Source organism: Mytilus californianus, unplaced genomic scaffold (assembly GCF_021869535.1).
Source record: "Mytilus californianus isolate M0D057914Y unplaced genomic scaffold, xbMytCali1.0.p SCAF_25, whole genome shotgun sequence".
Lineage (NCBI taxonomy): Eukaryota > Metazoa > Mollusca > Bivalvia > Mytilida > Mytilidae > Mytilus > Mytilus californianus.
In genome coordinates, this window is record NW_026262674.1 from 1,536,140 (window position 1) to 1,557,994 (window position 21,855).

At 35.3% G+C, this 21,855-nt stretch overlaps 1 protein-coding gene across 1 annotated transcript in view; it reads right to left on the reverse strand.

The window, feature by feature from the left end:
- Nucleotides 1–5,182: 5,182 nt before the first annotated feature.
- LOC127732472 (zinc finger protein 836-like) overlaps nt 5,183–21,855 on the reverse strand; it is a 29,665-nt gene continuing 12,992 nt past the window's right edge. The window contains exons 4-5 of the mRNA XM_052241510.1: nt 8,462–8,590; nt 5,183–5,218 (exon numbers count right to left, since the gene is read on the reverse strand). Coding sequence (XP_052097470.1) covers nt 5,183–5,218; nt 8,462–8,590 — 165 coding nt within the window. The remainder of the gene's footprint in view (nt 5,219–8,461; nt 8,591–21,855) is intronic.

The window sequence follows — 21,855 nt, forward strand, 5'->3', positions numbered from 1 at the left end:
GATCAAACTGTCACTATCAGTGATCTAGCTAGAGCTAGGCACTTTACTCTTTGACTAATTTTACTGTCAAGCGACTAATGAATATTACCAAAAAATGTGCAAAATTAGTCACTTTTCTTATGTTTTTCTTGGCCATGATGTTATAGGACTAAGAAACTAGGAATAGAGACTATAAAATTCACCACAGCAAAAGAAGAGTAGACTTTGCTTTTTGAAGGTGACACCATTTTTATTTTTCAAGATGAACTCATATATTTTACAAACTGTTGTTTTATGTGTACAAAAAATATTCTATAAAGACATTTTCAAAGCATTTTCTCTTTATTTTTATTCCATATCTTAAATATACCTCATATAGATTTCCAATATAAATAAATATATGATTGATTTGTTCATTGTTGAATGAGCGACAATGTGGAAATTATAGTGAAATTTATAATACAAGAAATTATTGAAAGGCCAGGAAAAGCTTCATTTCAACATCTCTTACTTGAAAAAAGACATCCTGATAGACATTCTGTATGAATACAATAAAAAGTAATGCTCAGATATCAAACAAAGTTCAAATTTTTTACTCTTTAAAGCTGTAAATGACAAAATCATAATTGAATACTAGTAACCAACTAAACTCCAATTAGTTTTGAGTTTGACGAAATGATGCATATCATTGGATGAATACCGAGCTAATTAAAATTAAATATGCCACTTTTTAAAGTCTGATTTTATATAAAATATATTGGAAATTTTGACATTTTGAAAATACTTTTAGTCTAAGATACTGTATGCATTTAATTGTTTGGGAAAAAAAACTTTGGTGTTGGAATCTTCACTATATATGAATATTTTGTTTAACTTTATAAGATTTGCACTTCACATATATGATACCGGTATACTGTCTAATGATTTTTTTTTATATAGAACAATTCTCAGTGGCGGATCCAGAACTTTTCATAAGGGCTGACTGACCTAAGGGGGGGGGGGGGGGGGGGGGGGGGGTGGGCTCTAGTCATGCTTCAGTGATTCCCTATATAATCAACCAAATTTTTCCCACGAAAGAGGGGGGGGGGGGCGGGCCCCACAGCCCCCCTTTGGATCCGCCTATGACTCTATTACCGGTATATTAAAGGGTATTTTCAATAAAAAATACAAAATTTGTGATATGAAATAGCAATCAAAATGATGATTTAATATTATTATGGTTTTATAATAATATTTTAATATAAACTAATTGTTGATATTATAGTACATTACATTTGTATTTATGGCAAAAATTCTCGACTCTATTTCATCAAACAATGGGCATTTGGCTTGTTAAAGACTGTGGAGTTACATCAGGGTATCCTTCTATCGGATGTTGTCCTCAATGCATTCTCTGTGTATGTGTATTAAAATACCTAACTAGGAATATTAGCAACATATGATAATTGAATCATTTGAAACAGTTCAACTATAATCAGAAAAGAGAAGGGGGGTCAAAAGCTTTTATGTAGTTGAAAGAGGGGGGTTAAATTGTTTAACACATTTTGAAAGGGGGGGGGGGGGTCAATCATATTTTAACATTTCAAATTTACATTTTGCCAGCCCCCTGGAGATACATAAGGACAGATCCCTAAAAGTTCGATCCTAATCATGTATAGTGGGGGTCTGGATGGGGTTTGCAGAACAGAAAATACTGGGCAAACAGTGTAGAATAAATAGCTAAAAAAAATAAAGAAAAAATGCGCCAAAACAATTTAAGAAAAGGAAATAATTGGGTGGTAAAATATAAAGAAAAGAGAAAAATAGGCCATATGTATACCTATTACTGGACTTCCGATTGTATGTATTGTTACAATGTAATTTGTTTTCGTCCTGAACATGCGTAAACTTTTTTGCCACTGGACAACTATACAACCAATTAATCAGTCCTTGTTAAAGAAACACTCTTCATGGAATTACATGCTTAACAGATGCATGCTAAAATGCTTTTTAAATCATTTTAATTCATTTTCAGTGTATGTTCAATTGTGTATATTTGTCTTTTGATTGAGTTAAGCCATTTTAATTGATATTTTATAATGTAAAATTGAGAATGGAAATGGGGAATATGTGTCTTCCTATGTTGTGATGTTACACTATTGTTTCAGGTAAGGATGAAGGTTGGTACCTATAAAAACGTTTAAACCCGCTGCATTTCTTTACACCTGTCTTAAGCCAGGAACATGATGTTCAGTAGTTGTCTTTTGTTGATGTGGTTCATAAGTGGTTCTCGTTTCTTGTTTTTTTATACAAATTAGACCGATTGTTTTCCCGTTTGAATGGTTTTACTCTAGGCATTTTCATGACCCTTTATAGTTCGATGTCCGGTGTGAACCAAGGCTCCGTGTTGAAGTCCGTACTTTGACCTATGATGGTTTACTTTTACAAATTGTGACTTGGATGGAGAGTTGTCTCATTGGCACTCATACCACATCTTCTTATATCTGTTTTATCGCTTATGTCTATACCAGTTAATCTATATTCATATTAAGGAACCACAAGGGTTACTAGGGAAAATAAATATGATATGTCTATACCAGTTAATCTATATTCATGTTAAGGAACCACAAGGGTTACTAGGGAATATAAATATGATATGTCTATACCAGTTAATCTATATTCATGTTAAGGAACCACAAGAGTGATTAGGGAATATAAATATGATCACTGTTAGTCTTCTTCCGATCGTCAGTAAAACCATTGACAAAGTAGGATGTAAAGAGAGTACAAGGCTCTCTGCAAATTAGGGACCCTTATATTGTCTAAAATTCCGTGCATATCCAATTTACCATTGGAAGTCCAAATTTCCATTATGGACGACCCCTATTACTGGACTTTCTTGTAGTATGTGTTTTCATAATGTAATTTATTCTCGTCCTGAACATGCGTAAACTATTTGCCACTGGACAGTCAGCAACTATACAAACAAGTAAGGAAACACCCTTTATGATAGTACACCCCCTTAACATGAAATGGTAGCTCCCTTATGTAACAAAGTGGTGAGTTTTGGAAAAAATCTATGTAAATTAAGTTTTTTTTTATCCTATATAGAACTTTTGAAGTGATCCGTAAAGGGTATCTACGATTTAGACAAAAACATACGACTTTTTTTGGTTCAATTTTTAATAAAAGCAGATTTTGAAATATTTCGTTTGTCCCAAATTTGCAAAAAAATAAGCTCAAAAACATCGCCGCGGTGTATTATTTACTTGCAACATGTTTAAGGCCTCACTGTAACTTTGAGTTTAAGAACATAAATAAAAGCGCTGTTCCTTTCTTTTTTGTGTCTTTTACTGTGTCCATACTGATTGTGTGTCATGGATATCATATGATAGACAACCCATATCCTTTCATTTCTATTATGATAGCCAGTTTTCCCGCCAAATATTTGTGTCTCTCTCTAGGAACTCTGTCTTCCCCCACCAACAAATCTTGGCCACCACGATATAGCCACGAGTAACGAAAGTGGCGTTTAACTCCAAAAATCAATCAGTCAACCATGCATTCGTAATCGAAGTGCTTCTGAACCTTGATGGCAAAGATTGCCATTACAACGTAATTGGAATTTACAATGTAAACATTTTTGTATTGGAAGTTATCTTCCCCTGTTTGAAATTGTAGTTGAATCAGTTCTAGAACGGATCAATGCATAACTTATCTCGTCAAGGGTCATTATTAAACACATCAATACAACTTACGGTATCTCGTCAAGTGTCAGAATAAAACACATAAACACAACTCAAGGTACATTGTACCTAGTCAAGTATCATGATTTAACATATCAACACAACTTACGGTATCTCGTCAAGTGTCATAATCAAACATATCATCACAACTTTAAAAGGTATTTCGTCAAGTATTATGCTTAAACACATCAAGACAACTTAAGGTATTTGTATCTCGTCAAGTATCATGATTAAACACATCAACATCATTTTGTTATTTGAATATATGATTTTATTATTGATAAAACGCATGACAGCATATGGACTGGAAAGGATCCAAGTAATCGAAGAAATAACATATAATTATTCAAATTTTCATGTAACATTGACGTGTTGGTATATGACTCTATACATAACAAATTTGAAAGCATTTCCCAAATAACATATCTGTATATATAAAACGGTTAAACAACACCAGAGTGTTTCTGAAATGTAAGATTCTAAAAAAAACCAACAACAATAGAATTGAGAATGGAAATGGGGAATATGTCAAAGAGACAACCCGATCAAATAGCAGATAACAGCTACTTCATGTTAGTACATCCAATTCGAAGAGTTTCTCTAGTATGCTTTTTTTTATGTGTATGGGTTATTATTTTAAATAATGTTTAGCCCATGATTAAAACCTCACGGTATATGTTCACATGTATCTGCCAGTTTCCATTATTATAGAATCTCATACTAAATAAAACACATCCAAAAAGGCTGATAATTATTTCCAGTATATGTTCTCATGCGTAACTGTATCTCTTTTAAAATACATGTCTTCTATCACAACTTTCAGCTAATACATCATATTTATGATGTTTGTCACAAGTATGTCATGTATGTGTTCTCTGTTAGTCCCTTCTGCCAATATTTTTAGCACAACTAGAGTCCCTTACAAGCCTGTATTGCTTCAACAAAAGCCACTTTTTTTGTAAAAATCATCTGAAAGGGAGATAAGTGACCGTATAACTCTATTTCAGGGATGTTGACGTATTTGTAGATCTTATCCTAGTGATAACTTTTCCCTTTTAATAAAGTTGATATATCTATAACAGTTTTTAAGATAATAGACAAAAATGCAAAACATTCGAAAATAATTTTTTTGAAGGAGCAATAATAAGGTGTCGACTGAAAAAAAAATCGTCGGCTAAGGGCAATAATTCCTATAAGAGGTCGACTATCGATTCATTATCAAAAAAAGAACAGCATAATTCCGTTTTAAACATAGCCGCCTAAACGTGAACACATCACAGAATCTTCCAGATTTTCTGCGTACCAAGTTGATGAGTCCCACTTTGAAACGCATGTACAGTCGCAACTTCGTTTTTGTCCTTTAGCCAATAGACCACTTTCGAGTTATGTGCTTCACCGGAAAAGTTCGTCAATTATTCTTTATGACTTCATTTACTAGATAGAGGAGACCGCTTGTATTCCTGCACTATTAAAGCTCATCAAGCATCTTTGTCGCCGTCATTATGCAGGCTAATCTAGAAATAATGTTTGTTACGTAGAGCCTGTACAAAATCATAATTCCCTAATGACAGCATGCAGTTATCAATTGTAATGATTTAATTTGCAGAATAATTCGTGCAATATAGTATCATATTTTTTCACCCGCTTTGCTTAACATCGGAAGGAAGTGGCAATGCCATTAACGCATTAATGACATAGTTTTTAACGGAAATGCAACGAACTCAAAAGTGGTCTATTGAGAGGCGCATGGACAATAAGATATATAATTAATAGCACTTATGGATGAATTTAAACTTTGTAACACAATGAACAAGAGAAAAGTTCTGGATGATGAATCCCATTTCTTTTTATTATGTAAAATGAATAATGATTAAAGACTCGTCTTTCATAGGCGGATCCAGCCATTTTTAAAGGAGGGGGGGGGTTCCAACTATAGGTCCCCATTTCAAATGCATTGACCCTCTTTTTCCCCTGGATCCGCCAATGTCTTTCTTAATGATTTCAAAACTCAATATAAAATATTTCTGACAATAAAATGAATTATATTTTAAATCCAAAATCGTTTATGAGTTTTATCCCCAGTAAGTATTCCAATGTGTCTCTGTAAACTAGCATCATGACTAAACCTTTTACCGCATACATCACAGTCATCTCCAGTAAGTATTCCAATGTGTCTCTGTAAACTAGCATCATGACTAAACCTTTTACCGCATACATCACAGTCATGAGATTCATCTCCAGTATGTTTTCTCATATGTCTCTTTAAGTTACTACCTCGAGAAAATTCCATAGCAAAAAAATCACATGTATGAGATTTTTCGCCAGTATGTGATTTCATGTGCCACATAAATCACAGGTATAAGGTTGTGTTCTCATCTGTCTCTTAACATTCTGCCCAAACCCTGCATGTACAACATACATCACAGTCAAAGGGTTAATCGCCTGTATGTGTTCTCATATGTCTCTGTAAACAACTAAGATGACTAAACCCTTTGCCACATGCATCACAGTCATGAGGTTTATCAACTGTATGTGTTCTCATGTGGCTCTGTAAATTACCAAGCTGACTAAACCGTTTACCACATACACCACAGTCATGAGGTTTGTCACCGGTATGTGTCCTCATGTGACTATGTAAACTACGAAGTCGGTTGAACCGTTTTCCACATACATCACAATCTTGAGGTTTATCGCCTGTATGTATTCTCGTGTGTCTCTGTAAAGTATTTCGCTGAATAAACCCTTTACCACATACATCACACTCATGAGGTTTATCACCTGTGTGTATTTGCATATGTCTCTGTAAACTAGCAGGTTGACTAAATCCTTTACCGCATACATCACAGTCATGAGATTCGTCTCCAGTATGTATTTTCATGTGTTTCTTTAAGTAACTACCTTGAGAAAACTCCATACCGCAAACATCACATGTATGAGATTTTACGCCAGTATGTGATTTCATGTGTCTTTTTACATTACAATGAGGACCTAACCCTGTACAACATACATCACAGTCATAAGGTAAATCGCTTGTATGTGTTCTCCTATGTCTCTGTAAACTACTACGATGACTAAACTCTTTGCCACATACATCACAGTCATGAGGTTTTTCACCTGTATGTGTTCTCATGTGAATTTGTAATGTATCAAGCCGACTAAACCGTTTGCCACATGCATCGCAGTCATGATAATTTTCACCTGTATGTGTTCTCATGTGTCTCTGTAAATTACTATGATGACTAAAACATTTACCGCATACATCACAGTCATGAGATTCATCTCCAGTATGTTTTCTCATATGTCTCTTTAAGTTACTACCTCGAGAAAATTCCATAGCAAAAAAATCACATGTATGAGATTTTTCGCCAGTATGTGATTTCATGTGCCACATAAATCACAGGTATAAGGTTGTGTTCTCATCTGTCTCTTAACATTCTGCCCAAACCCTGCATGTACAACATACATCACAGTCAAAGGGTTAATCGCCTGTATGTGTTCTCATATGTCTCTGTAAACAACTAAGATGACTAAACCCTTTGCCACTAGATCACAGTCATGAGGTTTATCACCTGTATGTGTTCTCATGTGGCTCTGTAAATTACCAAGCTGACTAAACCGTTTACCACATACACCACAGTCATGAGGTTTGTCACCGGTATGTGTCCTCATGTGACTATGTAAACTACGAAGTCGGTTGAACCGTTTTCCACATACATCACAATCTTGAGGTTTATCGCCTGTATGTATTCTCGTGTGTCTCTGTAAAGTATTTCGCTGAATAAACCCTTTACCACATACATCACACTCATGAGGTTTATCACCTGTGTGTATTTGCATATGTCTCTGTAAACTAGCAGGTTGACTAAATCCTTTACCGCATACATCACAGTCATGAGATTCGTCTCCAGTATGTATTTTCATGTGTTTCTTTAAGTAACTACCTTGAGAAAACTCCATACCGCAAACATCACATGTATGAGATTTTACGCCAGTATGTGATTTCATGTGTCTTTTTACATTACAATGAGGACCTAACCCTGTACAACATACATCACAGTCATAAGGTAAATCGCTTGTATGTGTTCTCCTATGTCTCTGTAAACTACTACGATGACTAAACTCTTTGCCACATACATCACAGTCATGAGGTTTTTCACCTGTATGTGTTCTCATGTGAATTTGTAATGTATCAAGCCGACTAAACCGTTTGCCACATGCATCGCAGTCATGATAATTTTCACCTGTATGTGTTCTCATGTGTCTCTGTAAATTACTATGATGACTAAAACATTTACCGCATACATCACAGTCATGAGATTCATCTCCAGTATGTTTTCTCATATGTCTCTTTAAGTTACTACCTCGAGAAAATTCCATAGCAAAAAAATCACATGTATGAGATTTTTCGCCAGTATGTGATTTCATGTGCCACATAAATCACAGGTATAAGGTTGTGTTCTCATCTGTCTCTTAACATTCTGCCCAAACCCTGCATGTACAACATACATCACAGTCAAAGGGTTAATCGCCTGTATGTGTTCTCATATGTCTCTGTAAACAACTAAGATGACTAAACCCTTTGCCACTAGATCACAGTCATGAGGTTTATCACCTGTATGTGTTCTCATGTGGCTCTGTAAATTACCAAGCTGACTAAACCGTTTACCACATACACCACAGTCATGAGGTTTGTCACCGGTATGTGTCCTCATGTGACTATGTAAACTACGAAGTCGGTTGAACCGTTTTCCACATACATCACAATCTTGAGGTTTATCGCCTGTATGTATTCTCGTGTGTCTCTGTAAAGTATTTCGCTGAATAAACCCTTTACCACATACATCACACTCATGAGGTTTATCACCTGTGTGTATTTGCATATGTCTCTGTAAACTAGCAGGTTGACTAAATCCTTTACCGCATACATCACAGTCATGAGATTCGTCTCCAGTATGTATTTTCATGTGTTTCTTTAAGTAACTACCTTGAGAAAACTCCATACCGCAAACATCACATGTATGAGATTTTACGCCAGTATGTGATTTCATGTGTCTTTTTACATTACAATGAGGACCTAACCCTGTACAACATACATCACAGTCATAAGGTAAATCGCTTGTATGTGTTCTCCTATGTCTCTGTAAACTACTACGATGACTAAACTCTTTGCCACATACATCACAGTCATGAGGTTTTTTACCTGTATGTGTTCTCATGTGAATTTGTAATGTATCAAGCCGACTAAACCGTTTGCCACATGCATCGCAGTCATGATAATTTTCACCTGTATGTGTTCTCATGTGTCTCTGTAAATTACTATGATGACTAAAACATTTACCGCATACATCACAGTCATGAGATTCATCTCCAGTATGTTTTCTCATATGTCTCTTTAAGTTACTACCTCGAGAAAATTCCATAGCAAAAAAATCACATGTATGAGATTTTTCGCTAGTATGTGATTTCATGTGCCACATAAATCACAGGTATAAGGTTGTGTTCTCATCTGTCTCTTAACATTCTGCCCAAACCCTGCATGTACAACATACATCACAGTCAAAGGGTTAATCGCCTGTATGTGTTCTCATATGTCTCTGTAAACAACTAAGATGACTAAACCCTTTGCCACTAGATCACAGTCATGAGGTTTATCACCTGTATGTGTTCTCATGTGGCTCTGTAAATTACCAAGCTGACTAAACCGTTTACCACATACACCACAGTCATGAGGTTTGTCACCGGTATGTGTCCTCATGTGACTATGTAAACTACGAAGTCGGTTGAACCGTTTTCCACATACATCACAATCTTGAGGTTTATCGCCTGTATGTATTCTCGTGTGTCTCTGTAAAGTATTTCGCTGAATAAACCCTTTACCACATACATCACACTCATGAGGTTTATCACCTGTGTGTATTTGCATATGTCTCTGTAAACTAGCAGGTTGACTAAATCCTTTACCGCATACATCACAGTCATGAGATTCGTCTCCAGTATGTATTTTCATGTGTTTCTTTAAGTAACTACCTTGAGAAAACTCCATACCGCAAACATCACATGTATGAGATTTTACGCCAGTATGTGATTTCATGTGTCTTTTTACATTACAATGAGGACCTAACCCTGTACAACATACATCACAGTCATAAGGTAAATCGCTTGTATGTGTTCTCCTATGTCTCTGTAAACTACTACGATGACTAAACTCTTTGCCACATACATCACAGTCATGAGGTTTTTCACCTGTATGTGTTCTCATGTGAATTTGTAATGTATCAAGCCGACTAAACCGTTTGCCACATGCATCGCAGTCATGATAATTTTCACCTGTATGTGTTCTCATGTGTCTCTGTAAATTACTATGATGACTAAAACATTTACCGCATACATCACAGTCATGAGATTCATCTCCAGTATGTTTTCTCATATGTCTCTTTAAGTTACTACCTCGAGAAAATTCCATAGCAAAAAAATCACATGTATGAGATTTTTCGCCAGTATGTGATTTCATGTGCCACATAAATCACAGGTATAAGGTTGTGTTCTCATCTGTCTCTTAACATTCTGCCCAAACCCTGCATGTACAACATACATCACAGTCAAAGGGTTAATCGCCTGTATGTGTTCTCATATGTCTCTGTAAACAACTAAGATGACTAAACCCTTTGCCACTAGATCACAGTCATGAGGTTTATCACCTGTATGTGTTCTCATGTGGCTCTGTAAATTACCAAGCTGACTAAACCGTTTACCACATACACCACAGTCATGAGGTTTGTCACCGGTATGTGTCCTCATGTGACTATGTAAACTACGAAGTCGGTTGAACCGTTTTCCACATACATCACAATCTTGAGGTTTATCGCCTGTATGTATTCTCGTGTGTCTCTGTAAAGTATTTCGCTGAATAAACCCTTTACCACATACATCACACTCATGAGGTTTATCACCTGTGTGTATTTGCATATGTCTCTGTAAACTAGCAGGTTGACTAAATCCTTTACCGCATACATCACAGTCATGAGATTCGTCTCCAGTATGTATTTTCATGTGTTTCTTTAAGTAACTACCTTGAGAAAACTCCATACCGCAAACATCACATGTATGAGATTTTACGCCAGTATGTGATTTCATGTGTCTTTTTACATTACAATGAGGACCTAACCCTGTACAACATACATCACAGTCATAAGGTAAATCGCTTGTATGTGTTCTCCTATGTCTCTGTAAACTACTACGATGACTAAACTCTTTGCCACATACATCACAGTCATGAGGTTTTTCACCTGTATGTGTTCTCATGTGAATTTGTAATGTATCAAGCCGACTAAACCGTTTGCCACATGCATCGCAGTCATGATAATTTTCACCTGTATGTGTTCTCATGTGTCTCTGTAAATTACTATGATGACTAAAACATTTACCGCATACATCACAGTCATGAGGTTTATCACCTTTATGTGTTCTCATGTGAATCTGTAAATTCAAAAGCCGACTAAACCCTTTACCGCATACATCACAGTCATGAGATTCATCTCCAGTATGTTTTCGCATGTGTCTAGTTAAGTTACTATCTCGAGAAAATTCCATAGCACAAACATTACATGTATGAGATTTTTCGCCAGTACAATGTATGTGTTCTCATGTGTCTCTTTTAGTCAGTACCTTGACTATATTCTCTAGCACAATCATCACATTTAGAAAACTGTATTGCCATGCAGCCTGTGTTCTTATGCGTGTCTGTGACTTAATCGTCTACCCATACATCCTATTACAAGTAATAACGTGTATTTCCAGTTTGTGTTCTTGATACGACTCTGTATTAGGAACATAAAAACAAAATCAAGACTAAAATCTGTTTATTACTTATACGATATCTATGTTGTACCAGGAACATATATGTTAGATATACTGTTCCCAGGTTGTACACTCTTTTTTGTTGCAAAAAGAAAATAAACAATCAAACTATCTCAAAGTTCTATTTTCTATAAAAAAAAATCTATACGAGTAGGCTGAACCAATAATCTCCAGCATATTGTTTTGTTCATTGGTGTTTTAATTTGGTTAGTTCTATTCTTACATATAATTAGAAAATTGATATATGGACGAGTACGGACCATACTTAGTATTATACTGGCCCACAATTAATAATTCTTTATTGTCATATAAGTAAAACTATACTTGTGACATAAATAAAAGTAACAACAACAAAAAATAACTGAGTTGAACACTACACACACACACACACATATATAATTTCAAAATTCAAGAGTCTATCCTAAATTGAGGTAAATTATATGGCCTTCCAAATACCGTTTCGATTCCTAACATCACTGAAGAGACATTAATTGTCGAAATCCGGATATGGTGTACAAATTTTTGCACCTCATGTTTGCGCTATACCATCTTTTCCGCAAGTTTATTATTTTCTGTTTGGTAATAAATTAATAATAAGATCCATTTTTACATCTGGTGATCCGTTTATTTGGCAATCGCCAATGGCAGTCAGCAGGGTTTAAGAACATCAGTTGTTCGACCTGCTAGTCAAATGCGTTTTGTTAAAATATACTTTTTCACTTTCTTGGTCTTTTGGAAAATGTTGTTTGTGCTGTATTTAGACCCCTCTACCAAGAAATTTGTTTTGCATGCACACGTATAAAAATTGCGGTTTTTATCCAACGCAATCATAGGTTGAACGTTGTTTTCAATTTAGACTTGTTTATATTTTTTCGTTTGGGCTTGTATTATATTTGCCTTCGGGTTTATATGATCCGTTCATCCTATTTCGACTCTTTCAAAATTCAAGAGTCTATCCTAAATTGAGGTAAATTATATGGCCTTCCAAATACCGTTTCGATTCCTAACATCACTGAAGAGACATTAATTGTCGAAATCCGGATATGGTGTACACATTTTTGCACCTCATGTTTGCGCTATACCATCTTTTCCGCAAGTTTATTATTTTCTGTTTGGTAATAAATTAATAATAAGATCCATTTTTACATCTGGCGATCCGTTTATTTGGCAATCGCCAATGGCAGTCAGCAGGGTTTAAGAACATCAGTTGTTCGACCTGCTAGTCAAATGCGTTTTGTTAAAATATACTTTTTCACTTTTTTGGTCTTTTGGAAAATGTTGTTTGTGCTGTATTTAGACCCCACTACCAAGAAATTTGTTTTGCATGCACACGTATAAAAATTGCGGTTTTTATCCAACGCAATCATAGGTTTGAACGTTGTTTTCAATTTAGACTTGTTTATATTTTTTCGTTTGGGCTTGTATTATATTTGCCTTCGGGTTTATATGATCCGTTCATCCTATTTCGACTCTTTCAAAATTCAAGAGTCTATTCTAAATTGATGTAAATTATATGGCCTTCCAAATACCGTTTCGATTCCTAACATCACTGAAGAGACATTAATTGTCGAAATCCGGATATGGTGTACAAATTTTTGCACCTCATGTTTGCGCTATACCATCTTTTCCGCAAGTTTATTATTTTCTGTTTGGTAATAAATTAATAATAAGATCCATTTTTACATCTGGTGATCCGTTTATTTGGCAATCGCCAATGGCAGTCAGCAGGGTTTAAGAACATCAGTTGTTCGACCTGCTAGTCAAATGCGTTTTGTTAAAATATACTTTTTCAATTTTTTGGTCTTTTGGAAAATGTTGTTTGTGCTGTATTTAGACCCCTCTACCAAGAAATTTGTTTTGCATGCACACGTATAAAAATTGCGGTTTTTATCCAACGCAATCATAGGTTTGAACGTTGTTTTCAATTTAGACTTGTTTATATTTTTTCGTTTGGGCTTGTATTATATTTGACTTCGGGTTTATATGATCCGTTCATCCTATTTCGACTCTTTCAAAATTCAAGAGTCTATCCTAAATTGAGGTAAATTATATGGCCTTCCAAATACCGTTTCGATTCCTAACATCACTGAAGAGACATTAATTGTCGAAATCCGGATATGGTGTACAAATTTTTGCACCTCATGTTTGCGCTATACCATCTTTTCCGCAAGTTTATTATTTTCTGTTTGGTAATAAATTAATAATAAGATCCATTTTTACATCTGGTGATCCGTTTATTTGGCAATCGCCAATGGCAGTCAGCAGGGTTTAAGAACATCAGTTGTTCGACCTGCTAGTCAAATGCGTTTTGTTAAAATATACTTTTTCACTTTCTTGGTCTTTTGGAAAATGTTGTTTGTGCTGTATTTAGACCCCTCTACCAAGAAATTTGTTTTGCATGCACACGTATAAAAATTGCGGTTTTTATCCAACGCAATCATAGGTTTGAACGTTGTTTTCAATTTAGACTTGTATATATACAAGTAAAAATAACTAAGAGTCCCCTGTCTTCAGCTCTAAAGACTGTTTTATAAAGGAACCTGTTTTTTTTCACTTGGTTTATATTTGAAGGATTTAGCAGGACTACTAGCTTTTCAGTATCAGACAGATTTGGAAACATAGGATTATCTATTGCCATGTCATTAAAAAGTTTTATACGTAATACATTATTAATTTGTCAGTAGAGGAGAAAGTTATTTTCATCTTCTAAGGTTTTACAAGTAGGACGACCCCACTTTTCTTTGTTTGTTCACGAATATAGTTCCCTTTAATTAAAGTGTTTTTTTTCTTTCTTTATTTTCTTTCCCTTTCTTAAACATCTCTTAGTTTTTGTAAGGTGGAAATGAAAGAAGAGAGCTGAAATAAATTTTTAGATGTTTTATTTTAACTGATTTTGATATGGAAAGAGTGATTAGGCCAGGTGCAAAAAGGTAATATTTACAGTTTTCGGAACATCTCTTGACTTGTCCATAGGGGTATGGATGTGTATTGGCTAAATTTGTAAGATGTAAACATGCAATTTTTCTGAAACTTGGATATATTTTTGGACTTGTACTGTACATTACACACACAAAAGATTTGACAAAAAACACCGGTAATTTTTTTTTATGAGACAAAACGTTATAAGGAACTAATAGAGGAATTAATTGTGGTCTTGGGCCTATACTATAATGCAATTGCTAAACCCAGAACAAACATTTTCGTTTGGATATACTAAAGTTTATCGAAAAGCTAATAATTGTATATATTAAAGAGTCAGCTCTACTGTATTTTATTCATAAACAAGCGTCTGTCCAAATTTCATAAAATTGATGAAGGTTTGATAAAAGTTATTTATGTCTTAAAAACTTCAACTACAGACTGACTCTAAATGATGACGCCGCCGACACCAAGACCGGAATCTATAGGATCAGTATGGCTCGCTTTTGTGACAAAAATGTAGCAAGCTCGACAAAAATTAATATAATGAATATTATTTGAATCATGTGACAAAGGAGGCTTCTGGGTGCTGGATGGGTCCCTAATCATCTAATGTTACGGGTCATGATTTATTTGTAAAATCATTTAAAAATAACAGTTAAGTCGTGAAGACGTCAATGTGGGAACATCACATTCACGTTTAATAATTGTTTTTAAATTCAAACCCAATGAATAACAATGCAAATGGACAATTCAGCATTACATAATGAGGTATTCCTTCATTGGAGGAAGATTCGGTTTACAGTAACGGTAACAATTATGATTCCTACCTGCCTAATACATCTATCTCTATGTGTCTGTATGTTCTATATTCACAACCAATAATTAAAATGTTTTAATACATTGAAAACAGATAATACTCAATGATATGACAAATTTGTAGCAATACTCAAATCGAAATGACATTTCATAGCCTTTAGCCATAATTGACAGTCATGCTTAATTAATTAAAAGATAATCATAATTTCTCAAATAATTTTATTCACACATTGTCGCAATGATACATCACCCGAAGGAACAAAACAACAATAGATAAACATATAACATATCTTTGAAGCTTCTTTATATTTCACATCTAATGGAGCTACCATTTGATTTTATAGTACGGGTGTGTGTGTGCTAGGATGCTTCCGCGCTTCATACAAAATGTTCTTCGGTCAATGCTTTTACATCCCAATGAATTTACAAAAGAAGCATTCAATTCTTAACTCAATTCACGTGAAATTCACATGACAAAGGCTATACCACGCATGACCGATGATGATGTTAATTTGGGAATATTACATTTAGGAGGACATGCTTGTTTGATAATAATATGAACCCTGCTGTCTACAAGACCGACACGACTATCGGATCTTTCATGTGCTAGATCACACCAGATGCGGATCCAGAATTTTGAAAAAGGAAGAGAACACACATTAGGGGACGTTATGTGCTTCATTAGGGGTCCGGGCCCCTGCCCCCTCTGCACACAATACCATGTAGGAATATCTGTTACCATAGTTTGATATCGTATTCTTTCCTCCCAGTGCCAAATATAATTATATACATGAATATATTCAAAACAATACTACAACTAGAAGCGAATGTATCCTGTTTTTTAAACACTAGACGGAGAACAAAATAACAGGTTCAAGTGTTTGGTTAGATTAAGCCGGAGATTGGGCCCTGGATATCCGCACTCGAAATCATGCACTCGAATTATGGATGTCTTGAATTATTCAAAGTGGTCCTCATTATGAACTCCGCGATTCAAAGTTAACATCAGAAGTCTTTAGCCTAAAAAGAGGAGATGTGATATGATTGTCAATGAGACAACTATACACATAGTTATCAGGCACATGAAGTGGATGTTAGCAAATATAGGCCACCTTATGGCCTTCAACAATGAGAAAAATAACCGTTCAGTATAAACGGCGATAAAAGGCCACTAAATGACAAATGTGAAACAATTCGAACTAGAAAAAGAATGGCCGAATTCATAATGACTTACGAAAACAAATATGACGGACATGAACCAACGACAACCACAGAACTACGGGCTCCCGACTTAAAGCCTTTTGTACGCTTCCGAATGAAAAACGTATCATTTTAAGTTAAAATTGTACAATTTCATCCGAGTAACTTGTAACGTTCATCTTTTGGAGAATTCAAATTATCCGTTGCCGATGGGGAATATGACATTTGAATAAAACATTAACGGTACCAATTTACTTTGCCAAAACTATACATGTACTGTGTGTATATAGTATTATTTGAAGCCAAAATTCTTGATAAACCAAAACTTATGAAAAAGCTAGTCAACCAAAAATTTCATAAAAATATAGCCAATATCTAGATTTCGCAATTTCGCAACTTGTTACAGGGTACACCAATGACATTAATGAGGGGGTTTTTTTTATCGCTTATTCATAGCACACTCCGTTCAGTGCAATACGAGAACTATCTCTTCGTTTTAGAAATACATACCAGTACCAGAAGATAACTCATATTTCACTTTGAGTGAAGGAATTGTTGTAACCATGGTAACGATGCATACTAGTTTGGCAATGTATTTAATGCATGTTTCGGCTATTCCATGTCATGATGATATTTATTTGGTTAAATTGTATGGAACGCCAAAACTGGGCATATTAAGACAGTTTTAACATTCCATATAATTGTTATTAAATTATTTGTATGTATTATAGGTGACCTCCAGTAACTGCTTATGGTATTTGATAGACGGACCTAATCACGGTTTTTAACCTTGCCCACTGATCCATGAAATGGTCTGGTGAATCCAGTCTGACAGATATTTAGTCTAAGAGCTTGCAAGGAACACTTTACTGCATTTGTTTACCTCCACTATTGTATTTGTATTTATATTGTATGTTTCTCTGTAAACTTCATGTACAAGAATTACGGACATTTCAAGGCGAGATAACTCTTGTTACTTTTTTATTCTGGTTTTCATCTTGTTCTCATCGTCTGGTGACCAGTATATAAGAATAGATAACTCCCCTAAACGAACATCCCGCCAATAGACAGGGCCGTAACTAGCCTCTAATAAAAGTGAGGCAAAATATATATTTGCCGAGCGGAGCGAGTCGAAAAACATTTTCGGCGAGGGGTCTGGCCGCTCAATGCCCCCAGAAGATCTAGAAAAAATGACGCAAAATCGTGCATTCTGAGCGTTTCTCGAACCCTTTTTTAATCTAAAACGCAAGTTTTTGTTTGAATTATTTTTTCGACAATATTCTAGTCTCAAAGCAAAATATATATAGATTCAATGTAAGACTCTTTAGTTTTTAGGGACGACATCAAAAGACCGATATGTAGGATAAAGCAAAAATCGTAATTCATATAGTCAAGTGTGTGGCTACTGTGTTTTTTTTTTAATTGAGTTTTGGCTTGCAGAAAAACGTATTATAGCTGTTAATTTATGTTGTTTTTTTTTTTCAAAATAAGTTAAGAAAGGGCTATGTATCATTGATATAACTATGTGAATTCAGTTTTTATAACACATATAGTTCCTAACTGGAATAAAAGGGTACACTCAGGGCAGACTCAGGGTAGACTCAGGAAAACTGTTCTTACAGACCGCATTGCTACATTTTTGTGCTGTTTTAATATGTATACCGGCTGATTAATTTCGGATCTCTCTGTTCTGGTCTTGTTTTGTGTTTAGACTTTGATGTAATATTTTTGTGACTTTAAAATTTATTCACAGTACAATACTCTAAGTGCCGCTTAAGTCGACACTAGGGGCTGTCTTGACCTTGTTGTATGGTATGAATGATTCGTTCATTGTTAAATACCCTCCAGCGATTGTCAAGATAGAGAACAGGAATAAAAGCCCTGTTCATTGATAATTTGCATTTTTTGTATGTATTGTGTGGGACTTTGTCCCATGCAAATTTACTTCATATCCCTTTATTTTTTATTTTAGGGCCTGAACACTTAATGCAAGTTTAGCTCTCCACTGTAAAAGGTCATATGGCAATACATTATTTTCTTTTTAAATGATTTGATTCCGGGAGATTGGGTTGTCTCACTTTAACTTAACCCATGTCAGCTTTTTAGTTTTATTTACAAAAAAGAGAGCCAGTTTTGTATTCTTTAATATAAAGTTTAATTTTCCATGAAAAAAACGACAAATTTTTCTATGTCCGGTAGCATCATATCTTCTCAACACATTTTCTCGAACATTATTATTAAATATCTGGACATCGGTGGGCATGTAGCATTGCCAAAACCACACATGACCGTTTACTAGTCATCGTAGATCCTTCCCAAGTCTACGCAAAGCAGAGAATTAACGTTCACAACAAGGAATATTAGACAACTGAAGCCATAGTCTTAAGATCGATCGATTGAGATCGATAGGGCGAGAGCTACTTGGATTTCAAATATATTCACAATTTAGAGTAGTTTTTAAAATTAGACAAAAGGTCCTTAAATATAATAAAACTTAAGTTTTAAAAAAAAATATTTATTTACAAATGAAATTCAACACTAGGAGAAAAGTCATAAAGAAGGGCAATCAATGAACAAAAGACAACTCTGTGAACAGATAACAACACATAACGACAAACAATAGGCTATCAGTACTGAAAACTAAAAATAAACGAGAAGCGTGCATGGATCCCGAAAAAAACAGGGGCGACGTCAGAGGGTGAACAGAAATTGCTTCTTGCAAGACACTCGCCATGAAAACAATTTTATATGAAGACAGGTTTTTGTTTTAACTTACTTTTTTTTTAATTTCAAACATGAGGCATTTGCCTCATTTGCCTCAATGTAGTTACGGCCCTGATGTCAGTAACTGCTAGTAGTCTGTTGTTATTTATGTATTATTGTCATTTTGTTTATTTTCTTTTGTTTCATATTCTGACATCGGACTCGGACTTCTCTTAAACTGAGTTTTACTGTGCGTATTGTTGTGCGTTTGTTTTTCTACATTGGCTAGAGGTATAGGGTGAGGGTTGAGATCTCAAAAAACATGTTTAACCCCGCCGCAATTTTGCGCCTGTCCTAAGTCAGGAGCCTCTGGCCTTTAATAGTCTGGTTTGATTTTTAATTTTAGTTTCTTGTGTATAATTCGGAGTTTAGTATGACGTCCATTATCACTGAACTAGTATGCATATTTGTTTAGGGGCCAGCTGAAGGACGCCTCCGGGTGCGGGAGTTTCTCGCTACATTGAAGACCCATTGGTGGCATTCGGCTGTTGTCTGCTCTATGGTCGGGTTGTTATCGCTTGGTAATATATCAAGAACCGATTCTGTTAACATTTTGGATATTGTTTCTAAAACTGTTCGTAAAAACCGTTCTCATGGGCGCAGAAAAAATCGTAATCAAAGAAAATTTCGGACCAACCATACATATATTTCGGACCTAATTTCTATTTCAAAAAACAACGGCAGACATTTTCTGTTAACCAAGCTCTGTTCTTTACCTATAAATAAATTAAATAAAATTTTAGAGGATTGCAACACAATTTCATATTGCAGTCCTAAGTATGAAATCGTTCAAATTATAATGGCATATTGTTATTCTAAACTGTTTCCCAAAATTGATCGCCCTGAGGATCGTAAAACACAAATATTAAAATAAAAAGTATGTCAATAAAGGTTTTGATTTTGTAAATATTGCCGGTATTTTTAACGACCATTCTGTTATATTTGTTTGCAGTATGATATGCCAAACTTGCTTGGAAATGATTATAATACTAATAGTATTGTTTTTACTTTCCGATTTGCATATGAAACACATACCTTTCGAAATATAAATGATTTTTTTTGTCATTTAAAAAAAGGCTCCCTTTATTACGGGAGTTGCGTCAGTCAATATTTTTCAAAATTTTGGGTTTGAAATTAAATTGCTCCTTCTGTGTAGAACAAATAGCTGTCAGTAATGATTTTTCTGATAAAGTTATCATACAATTAACTACGAATCAATGTTTTAGGACAATGTATTGTCATAGGTAAATTTTGTCGTATATATATTTTGACGGAACATTACATGCACTTTTCCATGGAATATGTCATATGTTGTATGCAATTCACTGTACATGCTGTAACAGTTCCAGAATATTATGCATCATTGGTAATATTCTTTCATGTACTGTTGTGACGCCATTTTGTTTCTTGCGAGGCTTTCGGTTTACTTTTCAGTTAGCAGGTACGTATAAGAAAAAATCAATTATAATGCTTTGGACATGTGCCGACATCGTAACCTAAAGCCCCGGTCACAACAGATCGTACGATTTTTTGTCGTGGAAGATCTATAAAATAGTTGTCGTGGCACTGTCGTGCAAAATGTCAAAAAAAATATTTCGAGTGGTCACATCAGCTACGACATGTCCACGATTGTTCCACGATATCATAGGTACACGACAGATAAAAAAATGTTATTGTACTGTCGTGGGTTTGTCGCAAGTCGGTCGTGCGACAGTCGTACTACAATCATGAGTTGTTTATGGCTATTTTTCAGGTTTTCATGTCATGGGATGCGCGTGTCACTGTCGTGTCACTGTCTTGCAACTGTCGTACGACTGTATTACAACTGTCGCACAATAGTCGTGGGTCACTCGCACGTTTGACTCCGGGACTACTAGTATATATATAGAAGACCCGATTAATTGTGTGTCATTTGCCATTTGCTTTCAATATAGTTCAGTGTCATTATAAGTTCGGTCCAAGTAAACGACGTTTTTCGTATTAGTTTATATTATAATTGTTCAGCGAATTTAAACCAGGATGCCCCCGAAGAGGAAATTTAACAAAAGGACGGTGGTATCAGTAAACGTGGGTGATGTTGACAAGACGAAGGACCCCTTACCACAAGCTTAAACGATTCGGAAACTGGAGACGACCCTGCTGATAATGTCGTCACTTTGACGAGGGAATCTACGGACATTCTCGCCGAATTGTATTTTTCTAAATAAAACGAAAATTTGTTGCACGACGAACGTACCACTGTCGTACGACATACAGTCAATGTTGCCAGTGCGAGCATCGTACGAAATTTGGTAATGGTGAGACAATCGTGCGACTGTATCACGAGTGTCTTGCGACAGTCGTGAGATTGTCGTATGACAATCGTACGATTGTTTTTATTTAAATGGTTTATTTTGTTACCCACGACAATGTGTTTATCGCACGACTGTGGTAAGACAATCTCACGACAGCAACAAGACAGTGACACAACAAAAAATCGTAGAGCAAAAAAGGTGCATGTTCAATTTTCGTCCCACGACAAACAACAGCGCCATGATGCTGAAATATCGTGCGACTGTCGTGCAACTGTCGTAAGACGATCACAGATGACCCG